At 33.4% G+C, this 23410-nt stretch overlaps 2 protein-coding genes across 2 annotated transcripts in view; one reads left to right on the plus strand and one right to left on the minus strand.

Moving 5' to 3' along the window:
- LOC111000680 (extensin-2) overlaps positions 1-23410 on the plus strand; it is a 58375-nt gene that overhangs the window by 12037 nt on the left and 22928 nt on the right. The gene's annotated exons all lie outside the window — the stretch shown is intronic.
- On the minus strand, positions 18683-21560 carry LOC123690076. The gene is made up of 2 exons (XM_045632745.1): positions 20058-21560; positions 18683-18691 (listed from the first exon to the last, which is right to left on the minus strand). The coding sequence occupies exons 1-2, from the start codon at positions 21474-21476 to the stop codon at positions 18683-18685; spliced, it is 1428 nt and encodes a 475-aa protein (XP_045488701.1). The 5' UTR covers positions 21477-21560.

Here is a 23410-nt window from a genome sequence, read left to right on the forward strand (position 1 = left end):
AATTAGGAATTATAAGATTAGTTAAGAAATAGACAAATAAATATTTATGGGCGGATTTGAAACTATATTATATTGTGAGATTTTTGTTCAGTAAGTAGATATTTTTGGTAAGTAGAGTTGATTGACCTGTCGATCTGTCGACGACGAAGCATAATTCATTTATTAATTATAATTGTAAGAGCTTGATCTAGTAATTAGGGTAAAAAAATAAACACTCCAACAATGACTTGATTCACTATAATTAACTTCATTTAACTTTACGTCAACTATATAACTTCAAACTAAAACTAAAAATTGCCCGTGCGCATGTGTCACAACTTCTTTTTCTCTATTTCCTACTCTGACTAGACCCGACTTCGGGGAAATCTTCGAATCAATTCGTAAACAACCGAACGAGTCAAATGAGCAACTGTTGTGCGCACTTGTAGCAAGAATATAATTCATAAAATATGTATGTAAATAAATAATAAATATTTTACATTTATCTCCAAAATAAATTCATAAAAAATGTTTAGAATTTAATTAAATTAATATTAAAAGCTAACATAATATTTCATTATTTACACCACTCGATGTTTTGAGTGCTTTTCGAAAATTGTCAGTCATTGTTTTGTTGATTTGGGGTTAGATCTAAAGAGATTAATTGTGTCTACGCTTTATTAATTTTATAAGATTCATATTATAAGCGTCTAAAACCACGTCCTTTAAGTTTCATTATTTTAATGTATGAAATTACCTTGCATTGCAGTGGGCGTGGGAAATTTGGCATTTGCTGTGTATTGATTTTTAGAATCGATATTATGATTTATATGAAAACAAGGTCACGTTTAAGTAATTACTTAAACAAATAATGTATGGAATATGTAAATATCAATCTATTACTGAGTTTTAAATAAATATATGTTCTAAAACAAACGTATTTTTTATATAAAATAGGGACAAACGTCCCAGACAGCCCAGGGACACTCGTTGTCAGAAGGCTCGTAAGTGCGGAGCGTGTCTTTTAAGAAATCATAGAAGAAAGTCTAGGTTGAGAAACACTGTGGGCAGGGTTCTTAAAAAACCTTGACAGCCTTGAAATTATGGACGTCAGTTGGTTGGTGATACGGGCGGTATTTCGTATTCTACATCGACGTCCGATGATGAAACTGTTGGAAGGTCGTGGTGCTGTCCACATATTATAATGGGATTTGAATTATGTTTTTCTTTATTTTTAATGTGCGGTGTTATTTATAGAATCATTGTATATTTTCTCTTATACAAGTAATCACAATTTTTTTCAAGTAATAATTACGTTTTATTTAATTGCTATAGTCACTAGTCCACTCTATCAGAAACTAGCTGGGCCGATATGTTTCCTGAATGAAACTGTTTTTATTACGTTGTTCCTTTTGGTCTTATTTTACTCAAACTCAAGTTAAATGGTATTTTGAAACATACATTTCTTATAATAATTAAAATAATAAGAATTTATAAATTGCCCCTTCCCGGCCTGTACAGATTGCTAGCCAGTTGACTTTGAAATGTGTGTTTAAAATTTGTATGTATTATATGTCATTAGTATCTGGTATGAGCAAGCTTCACTAGATAACTAAATGTGTGAGATACCGTACCGGCATAATCTAATACATAAATAGTGAATATATAAATAAGTACGGGATGTCTGCACCAAGAGCCCATGGACACTCAATGCCAGAGGGCACTTTATATATTAAAATATATATAAAGTGTTCTTCTTCAAGTGTAAAACGATTTTCTCCTTAACTGTAAAATTTATATGGTCCGGGTAAATACCGGGTAGCAATAATTCATTTTTCTCAATGTCATACTGCCTATATTTTCATTATTCCCGACTTATGTGAAAGCAAATAAAAGCTTGCGTAGTCAGAGTTTTATTCAGATCCCAATTTTATGTTTGTTTAGTCTGTGGTCTCATATTGTCTGTGGCATCATTATCTCTGGCTTTATTTTATTGCCTCTGCATGAGTTTGGCAATTGACAATTTACAATAATAAGCGGCTCAAATATAATCTTACCTCAACTTTGATTTTGTTCTCTTTGGAGTGAATCTTGAGGGGTGGGGTTCAAGTGCACAGGCGCTAATCAAAGATTTCAGTTGGCGCCTGGTAGATAGTACCGGTGACCCCAGATCTGGTGCATTCCTAGCTGAACGAATGGTTATCGCAATACAGCGAGGAAATGATGCCAATAAAAATATAAATATCTTTTTACACACTTTTACAAATGAAAATATAATTGGTGTAGTCTACTTAATATTTTTGTTTAATTTATTAAATGACCTCAGATACATGTCCATTAAAAAAACCTTTTAAGGTCTATCTAGATTTCTGTATTTGTTTCATGATTTTTTTAATCTAATAGGCAAGTTGCTGATCAGTCATCTCTGCCAGATACTTACGTTTCCTAACGATGTTTTCCTTCACCGCTCGAGCGAATGTTAGATACATAGAAAGAAACTCCATTGGATTGCACCGAGCTGGCTTAGTTAGATTAAATTAAATCTGACAAAATAATCAGTCTTCATTCTCTTCTTCATTGCTTCGAAGGTAAATGGTTAACTGTAAAGACATTTACAGAAAAGGGAACGTATATCTCATCTCCTCTCCGCATCGTCTTCTCTCCTCCTTCTCAGCATCGCCATCAAATAGCTATCGAATGTTTATTTCTTGTGTCTTTGAAAATAAATAAGCATCATAGAACATTTTAAACGCATACTGAACTTCTGCTTTTGTCTTGAATTGGGCATGTTCTTGCATGTTTTGAAATCAAAGGAACCATTCGTAGCCGAGAAAACTTCGGAACTTTCCAGACATAGAAAAGGGCGCGTTGTGTTTTTCATCTAGCGATAACAAATTTCTTACGGTAGTTATTTTTAACTAGCGACAATTTATGGTTTGTAAAAATAGCTTTTTATTTTAAAATATAAAATTCATTTGATTGAACGTAATTAAACTATTATTATTTTTGTATAATATAGTCTATCAGGATAGCTATTATTCTTAATACTTTTTGTTATAACTATTATATATAGTTCCTTATTAATTAGACTATTCATTTAATACTGCCTCCGAGAACCTCGTTTTCCCTCAATATGTTTTTTTACGTAACCTACTGTTTTACCATACATACATGGTATTTATATACTAAAACTGTTTGGCTTTTCCAACATAAAAAGTACTAAATAGTTTTTTTTAAATATTTCCTATATTCTCTCTAAAAACCTTCTTCAAACTTCTCAAAGAAATGAAATTACTCGACCTGTGAACGAGTTTTACGCTTAGTAACATAGTATATTTTGTGATGCATTTTTTTTAGATATTTAAAAGGGACCGACGCAGACAGGCTACATAGACAAAAAAAGGATATAAGTAGGCCACTTGAATAAATATTATATGTCAATCACTCAATCAATCAATTATGTTCTATAATGAGAATTACTTTAAGTTTTTGTTTGTTTAAAATTGGTACATGATCTCCGACGGAGTGAGGGCCTCTTTCAAATGCATCCACTTGTCTCTTATCTTCGCTACTGTTTTTCCATCTTTCCACGCTATCTCTTTTGTTTCATCATCCCAGCTTTCTGGTGGGTGACTTTTTTCCTTTCCAAGAAAGGGTCATTTTGACCAATCTATCGTCACATTCGCGGACAATGAGAACAGCTCATTTCAACTTATTTGATTTTTGTTTTTATGACAGATGGCTCATCTGATGTTTAGTGTTACCGCCCATGGACACTCACATTGCCAGAAGGCTCTTATATGCGTAGCTAAAATGTATTTAGTCATAAGAAATTATATATTTACATAATGTAAAAATCTTTGACATATAAATAAAGAGATGCACAGTTTATTAAGTTTGCTTAACATGCACAAAAACTTAACAGTTTTTAATTGTTAAATCTAAACTTAACAATAATATAAAATTTACTTCAAGTTATCTCTCGACTAAGTTATCAAGTAAAAACAAAAGAGATAAACACTTAGTTAATAAAACTTGCCGAAACTCCAATTGGAGTTTGAATGCAAAGAGATAAACTGTCTGTGATCGATTTTATCCTACGAGCGTATCGCGATTTCACGAATATACAGTATTTTTGGATTATGGCCGCACTGCGGATAAACCACCGGGATTTTTTCAGTCCAGTGACTATTAGTATCTAAACATAAACTTTAAGAAAAGAGGTTTGTATGTACTTGCTTCACTGATTCAATAGCAGAAAAGTCAAGAAAACAAGAGTTATAATGTAGTATGTACAGTTTATTTCATGAACAGCATCCGCCCTATAACGCGGTAGGCCTGGGCCGCGTTATAAGAAAACCGCGTTGTATAAATATTCTCGTGAAACGGTTTTTATGAAAAATAAGGAACACAAAATTAATAAAGTTCTTTAGTTTAATGCACGCGAATGTTAATTCACGTGCACATAGACTGAAAGTCCATTGGTACGAATCGAACCTACCACCAAAAAGATGAGAGTCGCACGCTGAAATCACTAGTACTTACAACAGATTAGTAATTTGACAATTATTTCTAGCGATATACGGAAACATAATTGTAATTTATCGTAACTTAAATCGAATTCAAAATTCAAATTAGCTGGAAGCTGTCACAGTTTTCTCCAAGAAAACGAAACTAAAAACAACAGAATTCAATGAAAATAAATTGAAATTGCAGCTTTAATAGGAGAGACTTCTCAGAACGGAAATTACTGTCTTGTGTTACAGAATTAATTATCAATTAAATGGTAATAATACTATGTCCCTGTATTTACTCGTTAGTTCAGAGAATCAGATTCTTTAACTTTTTTTTATATTAGAGTCTTACAACCTCTTTAGATCTGGGCCTCAGATTTCTGTATATGCTTCATGATCATTTGTCAATCTAATAGGCATGAAGATCATCAGCCTTCTGTGTATACACACCGACCTTTCGGGTCTAAAGCCTGTTTCCTAACGATGTTTTTCTTCAGCGTTCGAGCCAGTGTTAAATGTAAAGAAACTCTATTGTGGCACAGCCGGGGATCGAACCTACGAGCTGAAGCCACTAGGCCATCACTGATCTTTGCCATAGGCTTTATATATTTCGTTTTCGCCATATTTCACTGTCTGTTAAATTTTCATTGAATTAAAAAAAAAAATTATATTATTAAACGGATTATTTTTATCTGGAGATTGGTGTTTTGTATTATTAGTATTCAATTTAATATTATTATAAGACATATCAATAAGAACAATCTCAATAAAACAATTACGGAAAAAAAGCAAATTAATTTATTTTCTAAACTTTACATTCTATAATCCAAAGACTCCAAAACAAAGTACTCAGAGGAATACTCCCTGCTAAATTCGCAATGACCCCCTTATGATTTCTATCTTTCTTTCTTCTTTTTATCTTTCTTTTAATAATGTAAATATACGTATTATAAATTATACATTTATATTCCGTATTATTAACGAAATTGGTAATAACGTTTTATCTCTGTCATTACGCCTTAATGACAATTGACTTATTCAAATGAGGTTTATCGAGAAATCAGACACCTTTATAAATGTCATCTACTCCGATCTATAGAATTGGAAGGGTTGATTTGTGATTTAAAAAAATAAAGGGTACAAATATATTTCATTTGCATTTTAATAATATTTCAATACTGAATTTTTATGACCACCACTCTGATTCAAAAATAAGCTTCTTTCCTGGGAACAAAGACTTTTTAGTTTTTTAATCTATGGGGATTATGTTAGTTTACTGATTTGAATTTAGAATATTGGCAAATGTTTCAGTTACCAAAGAGATCTATTACTAACATTGTATAAACGTTACTGTCAAAATCAGAGCGCGGGAAAAAACTTTTCTGTAAGAACAAAAACGCACTTCATAAGTGATAAATTTACGTATATCAACCTCAGCGAATCTGATATTGGGTTATAAAAACATGCTAGAAATAAATAAAGTTACTACTTCCTGACTTTCCCAAAATATTTTCGCCTTGAAAATATTTTATTCCCTTGGAAAGCAATCGCATGCAAGGAAATTTTTATCATTTGTAGGAGTTTAGGTATTTTACGGGAAAATATAGCTTTATGAACACATTTATCAAGCTACAATAATTTGTTATATCTCGCTGCTATTTGCTGTAATTGATTTCAAAGGAAATCTTTCATTGTCGTTAGTTCAGTGAAGACATCTGTTACCGTCACCATTGTTATAGACATTGTAGCCAGCTCCTTATTAGATCAGTGTAATGGCGACTATGTATGACATTTACATTGAATAAATATTTAAATCGTTAAAAATAGCAATTAAATATACAGTAGTTTCTTAACCCACATCATAATAATACAAATGAATTGGAAGAAATTTACACATATAAAGAGTGGGGTTTCTGTGGCTTTCTAATTCCTTTAACAAGAGTTGCTAGCTATATTGTTAGTTATGGATAGATAGAATTAGGAATATAAGTTTAATTTTTTAATGTTTTTATCTAGAATAGTTGGTGTGGGATTTTGGAATTCTATCGTATTAGTAATTACTGTTAAGATAGAAAAATGTAGTGATAAATAAATAAATAAATAAATAACTCGAAACGAAAATTAATTTTTGAACGAATGTCGCCGATGTAGCATCGCTTTACTATAGTTGAAGTTACGAATCAATTTGGTCGTGTAAGGGAAGACCTCTATTTGCGGTTACCCGCCCGTAACACGTACATACGCTCGATAGAAATTCAACGAATTGTCTCTGCCTGTTCTACTATAGATACTTCTTTTATTTATCTATTTATTTGCCACATAATATAATTTCTACATTTAAAAATGTAAAGATCTTATGATTACATTATTTTTAGGAATCTGATTCTTCAAATTCGTGCGAGAATGGTTGTTGATTAATAAGTGAATATAGAGTGTGCATATATTAGATCCACATATAGAAAAAGATAGAGAAAAAGACAGTGTTTGGAAATTTAAAGAAAACCCTTTTTAACGGATTGAAGCTATGTTTTATTATAAACTTCTAATTATTTTACATAATTTCAAATTTTTCCGACGGTTCGCGTGCTGACCAGCGTGCGTGGTCACGGTGACTGAAGACAAAAGGTGTTGAATGCCAAAAAGTATCACAGCTGTAGAAAAAGTTATAATATCTGTATTTACCGGAGGTGAATTTCCCGGTGATCTTCACCAATCACCAAATTGGATTCCCACGTTTGGCAGTGCGTCATTATTTTATATAGCGTTTAACACTTTGCCAAATTCATCATATTATAACCTATTACGTTTACATAATATATTACATTCATGCTATGCTAAACCAATTTCTGAGAATTTGGAACATGTTATTCCACATATCCCACATTTGAGATTTGATGATTGTGGTTTACAAATTTATCTAATTATTTTAGAATTTCTACATTCAAATAGTAATATCGTAGAACTTTACGTTAGCTATGTTAATTTATATGTTTTACTAGCTAACCTGACTTTGTTCCGCCTAACAGTCTAATAATATGTTAATTTTAGTGAAACTTTATTAGGAAATGTTTTATTGCTTGCCACGATGAAAGAATCAAAGAAGCATGGCAGTTTTACTCACTAGGCCTTTTCTCTCCAATAATTACTTAATTTATTGTTATGCAATAACATATCCGATATCTTATTACATATTAGGAGCAGAGAAGAAATCATCAAAAAAGAGATAACTAACATCAGTCCAGCCGATCTTAGTTATAATTGGTTTAACTAACATGGCTTTATGTTATTTTTATTTATTTATTTTAATCATAACTATATGGTTAGTAATATTTCAGTAACAGTATTGTCCTAAGTATTATATTGTAAATAAAACTTCTTCCACACTACAGAGGGGTGTTCAAAATGGCTGATTTGAAAGCGTCGACTGCTTCTTCACCGGGTTGTAACCTTTGACTTCGAAGACTTTTCTTGATTTTAGGAAATGTAGTCTTTGAGTCAGATTTTTAAAGTTTGGCGATGACTTGTGGTAAACAAACTGTGCTATAACACTTGTTGTGTGCGTTAACCGTTCTACGATCTTCAAGAAGATTATTTTCTACGTAACCTGACAAATTCCAACGACGCTGTGACATTAATCCTGATACTTTAGCTGTTTTGAGACTCAAAATATAAGCAATCAAATATAACAGTTCCAAATTCCAAATTGCCGGGAAATATGCAAATGACAGAACTTAAAAGGCATGCCTTTTACAGCTCACTTGCGCATCAATGCGTTATGTATTACGATAATTCGTTATGTCAGTTTTTGACAGCTCGAAAACATCGATGTTCAATATATAAATTCTGTTCGACTGTTTAAACAGTATTAATACTACGCGTTGTTCGAGTTTTCCATATTTAAGAATATTTTTTACTGTTATAAAACGTTACTTTTATTTTTATATTATATATTTTTGTCATTGATCAGTTAGCATTTTGCAGAATCAAACTCAAACTCAAAATATCTTTATTTATATAGGTAAACATGTACGCCTTTGAATGTCAAAGAAATCAAATTAAATTAATTGTAAATTTACATTTACAACCAATTCGCAAGTCAAGGGCGTGGAGCGGGTAAGAAGAACTGGCAAGAAACTTTCCGCCACTCTTTTCAATCGCCAAGTTTTTAATACAAATTGTTTGAACTGGAGCAAATGAATCCCAAGGATTAGGATCATTTAAGTATTCATCACATTTATAAAAGGCTGTATTAATTAATTTACTTTTAACAAGGGCTTTGAATTTATTTACTGATAGTTCTCTAATTTCGCTTGGGAGTTTATTGTAAAAAGTCACCATTTGTTTTAAAATCGTTTATCATGAAGTATCAATTCCCGGGTACGGCCAAACATTAATAATACGCCATTTTGAATTTATAAGAAAAACTTCTATTGTCGTTCGTAAACCTGGTCTTCATACAGCTGTCAATTCGGATATCGGATAATGTCTCTGCGCACATAGTCTCAATAAAGTTGGGCTAGATAATATTTAATTAACCGATTTTAAGTATTTTCTTATAATTTTGTGAGGCATAAGACAGCTGACATTTGACATCTGATTCTATTCGCCTGACGTCATGACATTTATATCTTGTCACAATCCGATGAATCAATTAATACTTCCTACGCGGTGAAACTTAAAATAGACTATCAATTATAGTGAGCTCAATATCGCTCTAAAAATAGAAGGCTATATTTAACTTTTCCATGAAAGTTTAATGTTTAAACTTTTCCAGTAGTGTTAACCCAGTTAACAAAATTTGAGTTCGGTCGGTTGAATTTCGGCTGTTTTCCAACGGGTTTCTGTAGACTGTAGGACGTTGACAAAACCACATTTCGGGCCCAGAAGCCTGTAAAGACTGCAGCTCTTCCCTATTTATCTCCAAAGTACAATCAGCCTTCTACGCAAACACAGAGGTATTAGTCCACCCGTGATACCAGAAAAAAACATGTCAATATCTACACTATATGTCTATTAAGCAGACAGTTTCATGGAACATAAATACAAATATTTCACAGCGTTTTACGTTTAACTCTGATAACCCTGCGTGACAACAATTGGAGCTTTTGGCTCGTACCTAACTCAAAGTCTACGTATAATAATTTAAATATATGAGATTATATGACAGAACTTGAAGATCATGGATGGATCAGGATTTAAAAGCGATCTGTCAGATCTATTAGAGAATGTAAATCCTATTGTTACATACATTAATATAAAACTAATATTCACGCTCGGCCTGTGACCAAGACATTCCCGAAGATTTAGTTGTATATAGTGATTTTATTTGTATAAACTGAAATATAAGGATGTTATTTACATATTGATTACAAAATAAACGCGGGCGAAACTGATCGCTTCGTTTCATCGATTCGCTTGATCGACTAATGCTCGAACCCAATAATTAATCCACAATCTCAGATAAATAACAATCTGAGATTATAAATACACCGATCCGACCTACCATAGATAGCTTGCATCTACAGATGGCAATTACAATCTGTCGATTGGTTATTGACACACTTTTTACAACATTTGTATTAAGATATCTATCTCAGATGGTCAAAAATGGATTGAGATAGGTTATTGGGTTTGGGCGTTAGGGTCCTTCAAGAAAAGTACTAATTCATAATAGGTAATGCAAGGTAATGAGACATGGGCAATATATTTTAACATCAGGTGCCTCTTACCCGTTTGCCGTTTGTAAAATGAATGATTGCCGTCTTTTGTTTTGTCAAAAACGAGCTTGCCTATTAACAAACCCCCTACTTAATAAATAAATAATTCTAATAACATTTATTCTCTTCCTAATATATTTCCCAAAATCCAAGTGTTCTCCAAGGATGTTTCTTTGTATCTAGGGGATATGAGCGACGGCGAAGGCTGTTATCGATACGGAACCAGAAATAGTTTGTTGGTGACCGTTAATATAGACGTTTCAGTTACTGTACGCGGGTTACCACTGACGACATCTTTAGATGTTCGCAGTGAGAATAGCGGTATTGTGTATCTTAAGTATATTTATTTACTTATTTCGTAATCCTACAGCTAACATAAATTATATATAATTACAAACAAATACACTGAAAATATAGCCAAAGATGGAATACATCATACATTTTACTACAAAAAGCTTTACAAAAGGGAACAAACAAACAAAAAGTATTTATTACATTTAACTAATTGTAATTCAATTTATTTAACTAAGCCTAATTTGGTTGTGTTCTGTGATGGTGTAAAAGTGTGGGTATGTACGTAATGGTGTGTATGTGGGGTGTGCTCATGATGAAGGCGATTTTGCGCTATGGATATTCTTAATACACATTTTAACCACATTCCGCGATAACCTAAATAAGTCAAGGCTTAAATAGTGGTCATTGTATATCCTGGCTGCGCGATACAAAACATAGTTCTTTGTCGAATGTCATAGATAATAAAATATATTTTCGTGTTATTATTCGTATTGTCTTAGTACTATAAAGATATTATTATTTTTGAGTATGACCCTAATTTGAAAGTCTAGTTAGACTTAAGTTTTATGTTTAAATAACATAAGACGCACACGTTTCATATTAACTTCGCTCCTGTTTCAATGAGAATTCTTCCCACGTTTTGAATGGAATAGTAATTTATAATATGTTAAAACATCTTATGTAAGTGGGCGACTGGCAATGTTTAGTAAACTGATTTTAATTATATTAGCTGTACGTAAATAGTTTAGATTCCAGGGTGATGGATGTTTACGTTAACGAGAAGCTTAAGGCATTCCAACTATTTCTCCTTGACCTTTTAGATGCATGGTCATTAGTTAGGTTCGGTCACACAGAACGTAGAATAACGAACAAATAGTGATGCTTAGTTCTTGAGTATCATGTTCTCGGATTCCTGGATGATTACAATATACTTGCGAACTTTTAATATTGGAACATATTCTATTTTCTTCTATTAAAAAAATAAAAATTCGATAAGTAATTCAAGTTAAGTCTGAAATTATCATCATATAGGTATCGCAATGTACACTTATGAACGTCAAAAAAACAAATATACATTAAATGCTTTTAATTTTACATTTACTGCCAGTTCTCAAATCAAGGGCGTAGAACGGAAGAGAAGTGCATTAGCCCCTACTAAGATTCCCTGTGTCTATGGCACTAGTCTTTTGTCATGTACTATTAATTGACATAAATTTCTACATAACACTTAAATTTTTTGATTGAACTACTATTTGCATATTAAAATTTTGTTTTCATTTCAGAGAGAGTAGAGGTCTTGTTTAAGAGGATTGGCGAAAGAGAATTTTTTTATTTTAAGAAAAGTTTGTTGGGTATAGATACCGGCAAACTTCTTGAGCATTAATCAAAGGAGTGGGGGAAAGATTGCGCATCGTATCGCAGCGCGGGACACAAACGTCAATTGATTCACCAATCACGCGTTCGACACGTCACGCTCTGTAAAATTCGAAACACGCTAATATATTATGTAGTACATTACTCAAAGCTCGACAACGAATCCATTGATTTAGATATCCCTTTGCTGCGATTGATCGACCCACAGGAAGTTGTAATAAATTATTATATATGCTATAATTTAAAAAAGTATAAATTTAATATTGCAGCAATGAAGTCGTAGCTCGATATAGCTATTTAATCTGGCGTAACCCCGAGCTGGGAGCTGGGTTTTATTTAATTATGTTTTAATAAAATAGTCAGAGCGGGCCGCTATTGAGTTAGCAAGCAATCTGGTGCAACTCGTTTCATAATCGGTTGCTTTAAAAGTCTAAAAGAAATATATAATACTGTTTATTCAGTTAATGCGGTAATTAAAGGACTAGACACTTAAAAAAATGACGGGTTGCACTCCGGGAGTGAAATCTTTAATATTAACGTTTTGCATTTTCGAAAGGTTAGGGAATCATTTTGCACGAATTGCATTTATTATCAGGATAGAAGTTCTATGATTTAGTAGTTGAATACAATATTTATTTATTGCGCTATCGTACACAAATATGACAATTTATATTACGTTAAATACGCCGCGCCAGCTGTCTACTCTCCATCCGTCTTACGAATTTTCGATCAGGTCACGTGTTCTGACGCGAGTTTAACATTCTTTACGCATTCCAAAAAAAGCGTAAAAAGTAAAGAAGTTCTCACTTCAAAAATTAATTGTATTTTAATTTTCTACCATTTCTGAAATCTGAAGGAAGAACAAAAGTGTAACTAACCTGACGAACTATCAGGTTAGTTACACTTTTAGTCGCCAAGCATTTTGGGTGTGTTAGCTGCTGCATACATCTTTCTAGGAACAAAATAAATCAAACCACACTGCTGATTGTTATCAAGTGCTCAGGAAGACTAAAAATGTAACTAACCTGAAGAACTGTTAGGTTAGTTGCACTTAGTTACACTTTTAGTCGCCAAGCATTTTGGGTTTGTTAGCTGCTGCATACACCTTTCTATATACAAAATAAATCAACCCACACTGCTGATTGTTATCAAGTGCTCTGGAAAATAAAATAGGATGGAATGGTACAAATTCGCTATTATTTTTCCCATCGTACAAGGTGACATTGTAACGCTTCCTCAGCAAAACCGGTGCCCATGAAGACTTACTCGTTACCAGGAACCTATGAAAGGTCCTTGGGCTTCGAAGGTCAGCAGCAGTCAAGGAATAGACTGTTCAATTGAAGCCAATGTAGATGTAGTCGAAATACTATAAAAGTTTTTATTTAAACAGTTTTGTGTACAAAACCGTTTATATTTCTAAAATACCCTCAAATAAAATAATATGCCTACATCGTGGTTCGTATCGAGTTTCCTTCACACGTCTCGCTTTTACACACGTGATTTGTGAGATAAATGCCAATTTCAAGTAATACGTGTTATCAATAAAATATCTATGGTGAGGGGTTATAATTTTACGATCTTAATTAAGGCGACATTTTGTGGGATAAAATAATTGTACTCTAAGGGCGTACTTTAGGAATTGATGACGTTAAAAACAATTTTAAACGTATAATAAAATCTTACAATCAGATTATATTTTATAAAAGCTGCCAGTGAATGCCGGCCATATTTCTATTAGCGAAAAATAATACTTTAAAAATACCACACCAACTTTTAAAAGGCCAGTACTTGCGAGGCTTCTCGCAGTGTATCACGAAAATCAGATGAGCCTCCGGTCGGGTTCCCGTACTCTGTTACTTGGAACGAGCTACCAATTCCGTAGAATTTTATCTTGTGTAGTTCTCTCAATATCCACAGCGCTGATGACGCAGCCTTCAAATCGAGAGGAAAAAAATCTCATTACTAATCGCTGTGTGAAGTTACAGAGAAAAGGCTCTGTTAAAGAAAATCTCGTTAGGAAACTTGAAGGAAGGAACTTCTTCTTCTTGGGTAGTCTTAAACAGGCGATGTTAGCGCAGAAAGATCACCAACTTGTCTGTAGAAATCAGTGACACAGATAGAACCCATAAACATTGTGTCGTTGTACCCATTCATTTCAATAGACAATCGGTGGTGTTTAAAAAATTAACATACTCTTTCCTCAAAAGGCCGGCATCACACCCGCTAAAATGGGTGTCCATTCCTGGATGACTGCCCTTTATGAGCTTTTGGAAAAGTCAAATTAAACGCATATATTATATTTGAATATATAATATTATTTTTATAAAAACATCAATAGCGATAGAGATCTCTCGTTCAATGTTCAACAACATTGGATACAACAATGACAGGAATATACGCTATCGGAAGTTGCAGAGTTCTTGTACTGGTGAACCGCTGAAATTGACTCCCCTGACGCCATATTTAATAATGTGTTATCAGTGATAAGCAATAAATTATCATATCAGCCACTCTTCTCGATTGACTAACTACCAGTTCAATTAATATTGATTTTAATTGGTAATAATATATTGTTGACAGTATTTGCAACGGCCTCAAGGCTGATGTAGGATCTTCCAGACCCTCGTACCTGATTAGGCAACTCAGTTGGGCTCCTAGGAGACGTTTCGGATTAAGAGAAACTGTTACTCTACCTTCTGTCCATAGGGAGCAGATGGGTCTTTTGGGTTTAATGGGTCACAAAGTACTTTTTTTAGTTTTGAAAACCAATTTGTTGGCAACTTAAATGATATATTATGTGTAACACATGCCATGTACATTAGTTATTTAAATTTCGTGTAATCACGATTGAGAATAGTTATTGTTTGTAATTAACCAGTATTATACAATTTATTGAAATATTGTAGTGATATAGAAAATACAATAGTATTTATAATATAATATATGTATAACATTGAATACTAATTTGCTTATACATACTTGAACCTAGGTCGGGGTGAGGTTGACAACCTTAGCCCGACCTAGGCACAGATTACAAAACCTTAGAATGACAGCAGCAAAGAAATCTTATTACTCTATGCTTTGTGGCAAGGTGACGTTACTACAATTTAATTTTGTACGTAGACGGACTATGGTATAGACCAGGCATCAGCGTACAGCGTGTGAGATAGCGAATATTATAATCCAACTATTTACAAAGGACACGAAGTGTGACAACTACCTGACGTTGGTAACATGATTCGCAATTTAGTCGGTTTGCACTGAAAAAAATATGTTTGGAACCACCAAGCCGACCAAGGGCTCGGTGGTAAACAAATAAAACCCGATACGCAAATAGAGACAGAAAAACTGATACTCTGTTTCGCTTGCACTTAAGTATTTCACGTTAATGTCTTCTCTCTTTAGTTATTATTGTTATTTTAGAAGCTTATCTACTCTATCTACGATTTAGTAGCATTTTTAAAGCGTCGCGGTCTAGCTTTTGACACTTAACATCGTAATAATTCATTACACACGCGCGTTTTCCATATTCTTTACAATCTCTTATTTGATTACCTACCATACATTCCACTATGTATTCGGAATAATATATATATGTTAAGTTTCTCATTACAAAAGTGAATTTTTTCAATGAGAAACTTAACATATATATGTATTATTCCGAATATCTAGGTAATGTGAACATTACCATGGAACATTACCGAATGTTAACGCGAAATATAATGAGATCAATGTTTTTGGCCAAATGTAGGAAAGACGACAAAATGGATGCTGTCAAACAGGTAATTATTAGAGTAGAATGCTCTTAATCTAAGACCTATTAAAAAATTACACGTCTGAATGATAACCTGCGCCTTTTTATTTAAAAAAAAACACGTGTGTGTACTTATGTATATAGATAAAAATCTTTTCAAAAATTATATTTTACATTATTAGAAAAAGCGACACTAACAATAGAAAAAAGGTATTTAAAATTACATTATTTTATATATATAAAATTTATTTAGATATCACAAAAATCTAAAATGTTGACTATAGCTAACGTCAGAGTGTCGGTGTTTTGTGACGCTGTGTGTGCGCATCGTAAAAATTTACTCTCATCATTTGCCCTTAACGCGCCAAAAGAAGTATAAATTCAAAAAAATCGGGTTTCTTTTGTTTATTCGGTGATGAAATGCTTCGGCGCCATACTTCCTTTTCTTTTCGCAACTCCATTTTACTGGTACTTGCAAAGAGATTTATATTACAAACAGTATTAAAACGAACACTTTACGATGCGTTTATTTGTACACTGGGTTTTAATCATTTTCACCGATTTTCAGGGACACGTTATATTTGACTTTGCTGTATTTATAAAATTCAGTTTTTGTATTTTAAGAATATATGAATACTATATATAAATTTAATTAACAATTTGTAGGGAGAAATAGCAGGAGATTTCAATAAATTTACTATTTATCTTATAAATGGCACTATCGCTAAAAGCTGATTTTAGGCTTGGGTCTCCGATTTCTGTATGTGTTTCGTTATAATTTTCTGATCGTTAGGTTTCAACTGAGTGATCAGTCTTCTGTGCCTGACACACGACATTTTCTTTTTTGGTCTGAAGTATGACGCTTTCCTAATATTTTTTTTCGTACAGGCTCGAACTAGCTTACGTCTAGTGTGAAATTTAAATTATATGTATTTATTTATTAGTAATGTTACAGATAACCATATTAGAAAACAAAACACTAAGACAATTTAAAAAGCCAAAACAGATTTATAAACAAGATATATAAAACAGAAAACCTCAGTACTTAAATAGACAAAAAACTATATTTAACATTGAACAAACGACAATTATTACTTTGTAAGGGCGTGTTGAGAATTAAACCCAATTGTCCTTAAGAAAGTAATTTATTGTTCTGCTTGATACAATATTGAGTTCATTACAGTAAGTAGATACATACAATTTGAGTAACCTAGCATTGAACCGTAGGGAGGACGCAGGGCATCGCAACCCTTATGTTCACCTAGCTAATGCTTAACTTGACGACGCCGGGCATCGGTCAAGAAAAACTACTGAAGATCCACGAGCAGACGACCCGGGGGGCTATCGTACTCGCAGACGTCTAGCTAGCGAATGCCACGAGCTTGGTCGGACATCGCATTATATAGCAGCCGCGCGCTTCTATGTGTGCGTTGCGTGTAAGCGTCTTGGCCGTAGTGTGACATTGTTTACGCCAACGCGAGTCTGTCGCGTTACATCCTCCCCCTCTGGTACTCGGTCAGTCGTCCCGATGAGAGTACCAGCATTATCAATGGCAGGAGTTTTCCTTGGACGTCCTCTTTTTCTAATAGGCAAGACTGCTTCTGGAACATCTTCTTGTTCTCTTTGTTCAAACTTCCTTATTGCTGATGTATGAAATTTACCAATTGATTGACTTGGATTACTTATATTTGCGACTTCGTAAAGTGAAGATCCTATCTTCCTTATTATTGTGTAAGGTCCATCTCTTCTTGGTGCTAACTTTGATGTAAAATTTTTATTTTGATTACTTAATGGATGAGTTTCAATTAATACTAAATCACCACATTTGTAACCAGGATCGGGTCTACGTTTCATGTTAGCTTTGTCTCGATTGTATTCTTGTAGTTTTTCTACATTGTCTTTTGCAATTCTTAAATCCCTTGTTAGTTTCTTCAAAGTTGGCGTTATTTCAGCTACAAAATTTTCTGATTGGACAATAGTACTAAGATCATGTGCCAAATCGTAAGGAGTGCGAAGCTCTCGACCAAACATTAGGTAAGCTGGTGAATATCCCGTGCTTTGACACACAGCAGTATTTAGAGCAAACTTGATTGTAGGTAATGTGGTTGGCCAATTTTGATGTTGATTATTGACAAATATCGCCATTTGAGTTTTCATATCTCTGTTTCTTCTCTCTACTATATTTGGTTGTGGATGATACACTGGAGTAAGTATATGATCTATACCCAAACAAAAAGTAAGTTTTTGCATAACTGCGGATATAAATTGAGTGCCATTATCGCTAATTAATTTCCTAGGAATTCCATATCTTAAAATGATTTCGTTTATGAGTATATTAGCACAGGCTTCCGACGTTGCATCCTTTATAGCAAAAAGTTCTATCCATTTAGTTGCTGTATCTTCAATAATAAATACCCATTTTTCTCCATTTTCTGATTTCGGCAAAGGTCCAAAAAGATCAATCGACAATACCTCAAATCTCTGGTAATTCGCAGTAGATTGAAATAAACCAGATGGTTTCGTATTTGAAGGTTTGTAACGTTGACATTCAATACATGTTTTAATATATTTCAAAACATCTTTTCTAAGACCATTCCACCAAAAATGACCAGTAATACGAGCAATGGTTTTATCGACTCCCAAATGTCCTGATATTGGCGCATCATGGTAAGCTTTTAATATATTATATCTTTCTTGCTTCGGAATCAGAAGTTTCGCATCATCATCATCTTGATCAGCTATGTAACGATAGAGAACTCCTTTGTGAAGTAAATAACCTTTTTTAAACCATTCAATATAATCTTCACTCTCTATATCACCTTCCAAAGCATTGATTATTTTTGCTAAATCTTCATCGTTTAATTGTCCCTCTCTTATGGATAATTCACTTCGTTTTGGCAGTTCTATTTCTGCTAAATTTAAAGAAATTTTACCATCATCAATGTGCTCATCGCACTGAGGGCGAGATAGCATATCTGCTAAATAATTTGTTCGCCCTGTAGAATATTGTATTTCCAATTCATATGGTTGCAATTGCATTGCCCATCTTGCTAAACGACCTGTAGGTGTTTTTAAGTTCATAAGCCATTTTAATGGTTGATGGTCTGTTATAGTTAAAAATTTCGTTCCTTCAATATACCCTCTAAATTTAGATACCGCCCAGACAATTGCAAGGGCTTCTTTTTCAGTCACTGTGTAGTTCTTTTCCGCTGCAGTTAGTAATCTACTAGCATATTCTACAACATGTTCATTTTGGTCCTCCCCCTGCAATAAAGCTGCTCCAATAGCATAGTTACTTGCGTCGGTTTTTAAGGTAAATGGTTCGTCATTTATAGCTTGACGTAATATTGGTGCAGTAGTTAATGCTTCTTTTAGTAAATTGAATGCATTTTGTTGATCATTATTCCATAGCCAAGTCGCATTTTTCTTTGTTAGAAGAGTAAGTGGCCTAGCTATTATTGCAAAATTTTTAATAAACCTACGATACCACGAAGCTGTTTGTAAAAATGATATCAACTGTTTTAAATTACTGGGAGGTTTTAAATTTACGATAGCTGATATTTTCTCCGGATCTGCTTGTATTCCTTCTGGAACAATAAGATGACCTAAATATTTTATTTTTGAACACCCGAAATTGCATTTATTTCTGTTAGCCCTTAAATTGTATTCTTTTAATTTATTGAAAATTTCTGTAAGACTTTCTATATGTTCTTCAAATGTTTTAGATCTTAAATGCAGATCATCTAAGTACGCTATAACATATTGTGATTTCAGCCCTCGAACGAATCGATCCATGAGCCTCTGAAAAGTAGCTGGAGCATTGCGTAACCCAAATGGCATTCTCTTAAATTTATATGTTCCGAAGGGAGACACAAATGCTGTTTTGTCTTGGTCCTTACTATTTACAATTATTTGCCAGTAACCTGACTGTAAGTCAATTGTAGACATGTATGGCATTGCTTTAGCTTGATGCAACAAATCATCCATCCTTGGCAAAGGATATCTGTCAGGTTTTGTTAAATCATTCAAACGTCGGTAATCAATACATACTCTTACATCGTTTTCACCTTTAGGTACGAGAATAACTGGTGCTGCCCAAGGTGAGTCACACTCCTCAATAATATCATTTTCTAACATTTCATCAATTTTTGTTCTTAATTGTTTTTGACGAAGAGGTGACAATCGATATGGTTTTACAGATACTGGTTTATGATTACCGGTATCAATTGTATGCTCTATGTTTGTAGTTGGGAAACCAGTTTTATTAAAAATTGTTTTATACTTGAATAATAGACTATTTAATTGCGATCGTTCTCTATCATTTAATAATTCAGCCTCATCGTTTCTTAATAAAATATCTGGTGGGTTAATGACTGAAAAATCGAAAGAATAAAGTTTAATTGGATTTATTGGTAAATATTGTACACGAGGATCTTTATGCTTTAATGTTTCATTTTCGGCTCTCGGCTCCCTAGGACGACTAATTGGAGGTGGTGTATTTAAACGCTTTAATTTCCATTCTTGTTTATCTACGGGGCTTGTTTTCAATTCATCTTTGACGTAAGGAGGAGTATCCGGAATTGGAGACAACATTTTCATTTCATTGAACCATTTAAAAAAATCTGTTGGACTTTCGTTCGTTATATTATTTGTAAAATCCAATTTCTTTACACTTTGGGAATTATTAATTGTCAATGCGGGTGTGTTTTTCAATTGTAGGAATGGGAAAATAGTTTCCGGAGCATCAATGAAGTACCATGACCTCTGAGGCAAGTTAAGAACAATCCCTGCAGATTCCAAAAAATCTATTCCCAATAACGTTCTGGTGTTCTTTCCTTCCGGCATTGCAGAGAGTGTAATCGGTAGACATCGATTACCTATATTCATTTCTATCGTTATTTCTTTGAGTTTCATCTGTTTAGTGGAGCCATCAGCCAAATTAATTATAGCTTCCTTCTCCCTAAAAGTGTAACCTTCTTTTAATAATAATTCATATAACGTAGAACCAGCGATACTTGTACGAGCCGCAGAGTCTAGATAAGCGTACCCATTTGAATTTTTAATCTTCACTTCAATTATAGGTATTTTTACTCCATCTTCTATAGTTTTTTTAATAATAGAATAAAATTGTACTGGCTTTGGTGGCGTTTCTTGACTTTTGCAGTTCAAACAATTGCTTCTGTATACTCCCGGAGTGCCACAACCATAACACTTAACACCTGGCTTCTCCATATTCTTTGTTTTATTTTCATTAAATTGTTTTTTCCTGCACTCATCTTCCATATGACCCCTTTTCTTACAATAATTGCACCTTTTGGTTATTGATATTTCTCCCTCTTCATTATTTTTTAAATTTTGAAAATGACGACCTTTTGTCAATAGATCCCGAAATGTTTTAATTTCTGACCTTGGAATATGTTTTTTCAAATATATATTTAGCAAACCATAAATTAAATCAATCTGATCTTCTTCCTTATGCCGTTGTGTAGGTAATTGTGATAATAGTGCACGTTTTGTACATAGAAATGTATCAATTGATTCCTTAAAACCCTGGCGTGTAGAAAATAATTCTAAATAAATTTCGTGAGGTTGTTTTTTCGGGGCGAAAGATTCTCTAATCAAATTAATTGCTGAAGTCCAAGTTTTTGCCTCAGATTTTACTCCTTGCCACCAAGTCGATGCTTGACCAGTCAACAATAACCCCAATCCTTCTATGGCATCGTCATCCGAAATATTTTCAATTTTCTTGAAGATACTTATAGCGTTAATAAATTCCTCCACAAGATTAAAATCTCGTACACCACTAAACCTTGATAAACATTTCGCAAAACTTGTACGTTGCATATTGGTATCTGAAGTAGATATCGACGAAAAAGATTGTATTAGTCGTTCAAAACTTTCTTCTCTTGAAGACAGAGATGTTCTTGATACCGCTTCAATCAAGTGAATGAGTTGATTGTCACTCATAACTATATTGGTAACTTGTTCACTCATTTTGCGGGTAGATTGAAATTTTAGTATAAATACCCGTATATATTTATATTATGCGCCAGTCGTAAGACGCGTTGATAATATTGCGGGTTGATTAAAATACACCCGTCTCTTTGTTTATATTGTGTTGAAAATATTGCAGGTCTTTTAATTGTTATTAAACCCGTCTTCTTCTTTTTACGTTGCGTGCCAATTGTAAGGTGTAAGGTGTTTTGACAAATTTGCGGGTCTTTTGAAAGTTTTTCACCCGTCTTTTCTTCTACGTTGGGCGCCAGATGTAAGGGCGTGTTGAGAATTAAACCCAATTGTCCTTAAGAAAGTAATTTATTGTTCTGCTTGATACAATATTGAGTTCATTACAGTAAGTAGATACATACAATTTGAGTAACCTAGCATTGAACCGTAGGGAGGACGCAGGGCATCGCAACCCTTATGTTCACCTAGCTAATGCTTAACTTGACGACGCCGGGCATCGGTCAAGAAAAACTACTGAAGATCCACGAGCAGACGACCCGGGGGGCTATCGTACTCGCAGACGTCTAGCTAGCGAATGCCACGAGCTTGGTCGGACATCGCATTATATAGCAGCCGCGCGCTTCTATGTGTGCGTTGCGTGTAAGCGTCTTGGCCGTAGTGTGACATTGTTTACGCCAACGCGAGTCTGTCAACTTATAGTGCGTTACAACTTATAATATTTTAAAGAAAAACTACTTACTGCTAAACAAAGTAAAATTTTTCTCGCCTCTTGAAATATCTCCTCACACCCTCTTTAATAAGGTCGAATGTCTCGATATCTACATAATTTGTGTTATAGTTAGCTAAACCTGAAACATTGGCGTGTTCTTGGAACATGCATAGATATTAACAGTGAATATCTTGTCGAATGCGATGGAGAGATTGTTAGATAAATTAACGGCGGCAAATATATATTTATCCCCTATTTGCTTTTAAGAATATCGTGCAAAAATAATAGGTAGGTAGTATTTCATTATATTTTAAAGTGTAGAAGAGGCAGTAATTGATAATAAAATAATATTAAAATACTTTTAAAGTTTACCAAATTCACAGTAAACTTCGAAGCTGGGATTATGTTAAACGAAAATACTCGCTGAAATTTTCAGTTTCTGTTTACATTCTGCGCCAGTTTGTTTTGAAAAAATGTCAAAGAGTATGATTTATGATCTCTAAAAATGTCTAGCAATTTATAAGGTGCGAGAAATATGATTGATTAGAAGACTTACAACACGTGAACCGAAATTTGCGTAGTGGTAAATGTTACCATTAGAAAATATATCGTAGATATAATTTTAAAATAACATAGTTTAGACTATCATAGTTCCATAAAGACTATGTAAATATATAAATAAAAAGGATTTCCAAAATATGTTAAGTGAAAAACTAAAACGAAACAAAAAAAAGTGTTTTTTTTTATTCCTGGTTTAAATAAATTTCATGCCAAAAATTTGGAAAAATTGCACTTTAAAAGTGAATTTTTTCTTGTACATGTTCTTCATAACGCCGCGGGCGTTGACGAATATTTGATTCTAGTAAGTAAATATGTATTCGCCTGTCTGGCCTGACCTGTGTTATGATAATCAGCTATTCCAAAATATTTTTACCAAAGAGTCGAATCCAAATCCATCTTAGAACTTAGTTGTAAGTTTTGGTTAATTTATTTATTTAATTATAAGTTATCTAACGGCTTATACTTATACATATTATGAGACAAAACACAAAGCAATACAGAAAGCCAAAACAGATTACATATATAAACAATATATGTATAT

The sequence above is a fragment of the Pieris rapae genome, chromosome 2, assembly GCF_905147795.1.
Source record: "Pieris rapae chromosome 2, ilPieRapa1.1, whole genome shotgun sequence".
Classification (NCBI taxonomy): domain Eukaryota; kingdom Metazoa; phylum Arthropoda; class Insecta; order Lepidoptera; family Pieridae; genus Pieris; species Pieris rapae.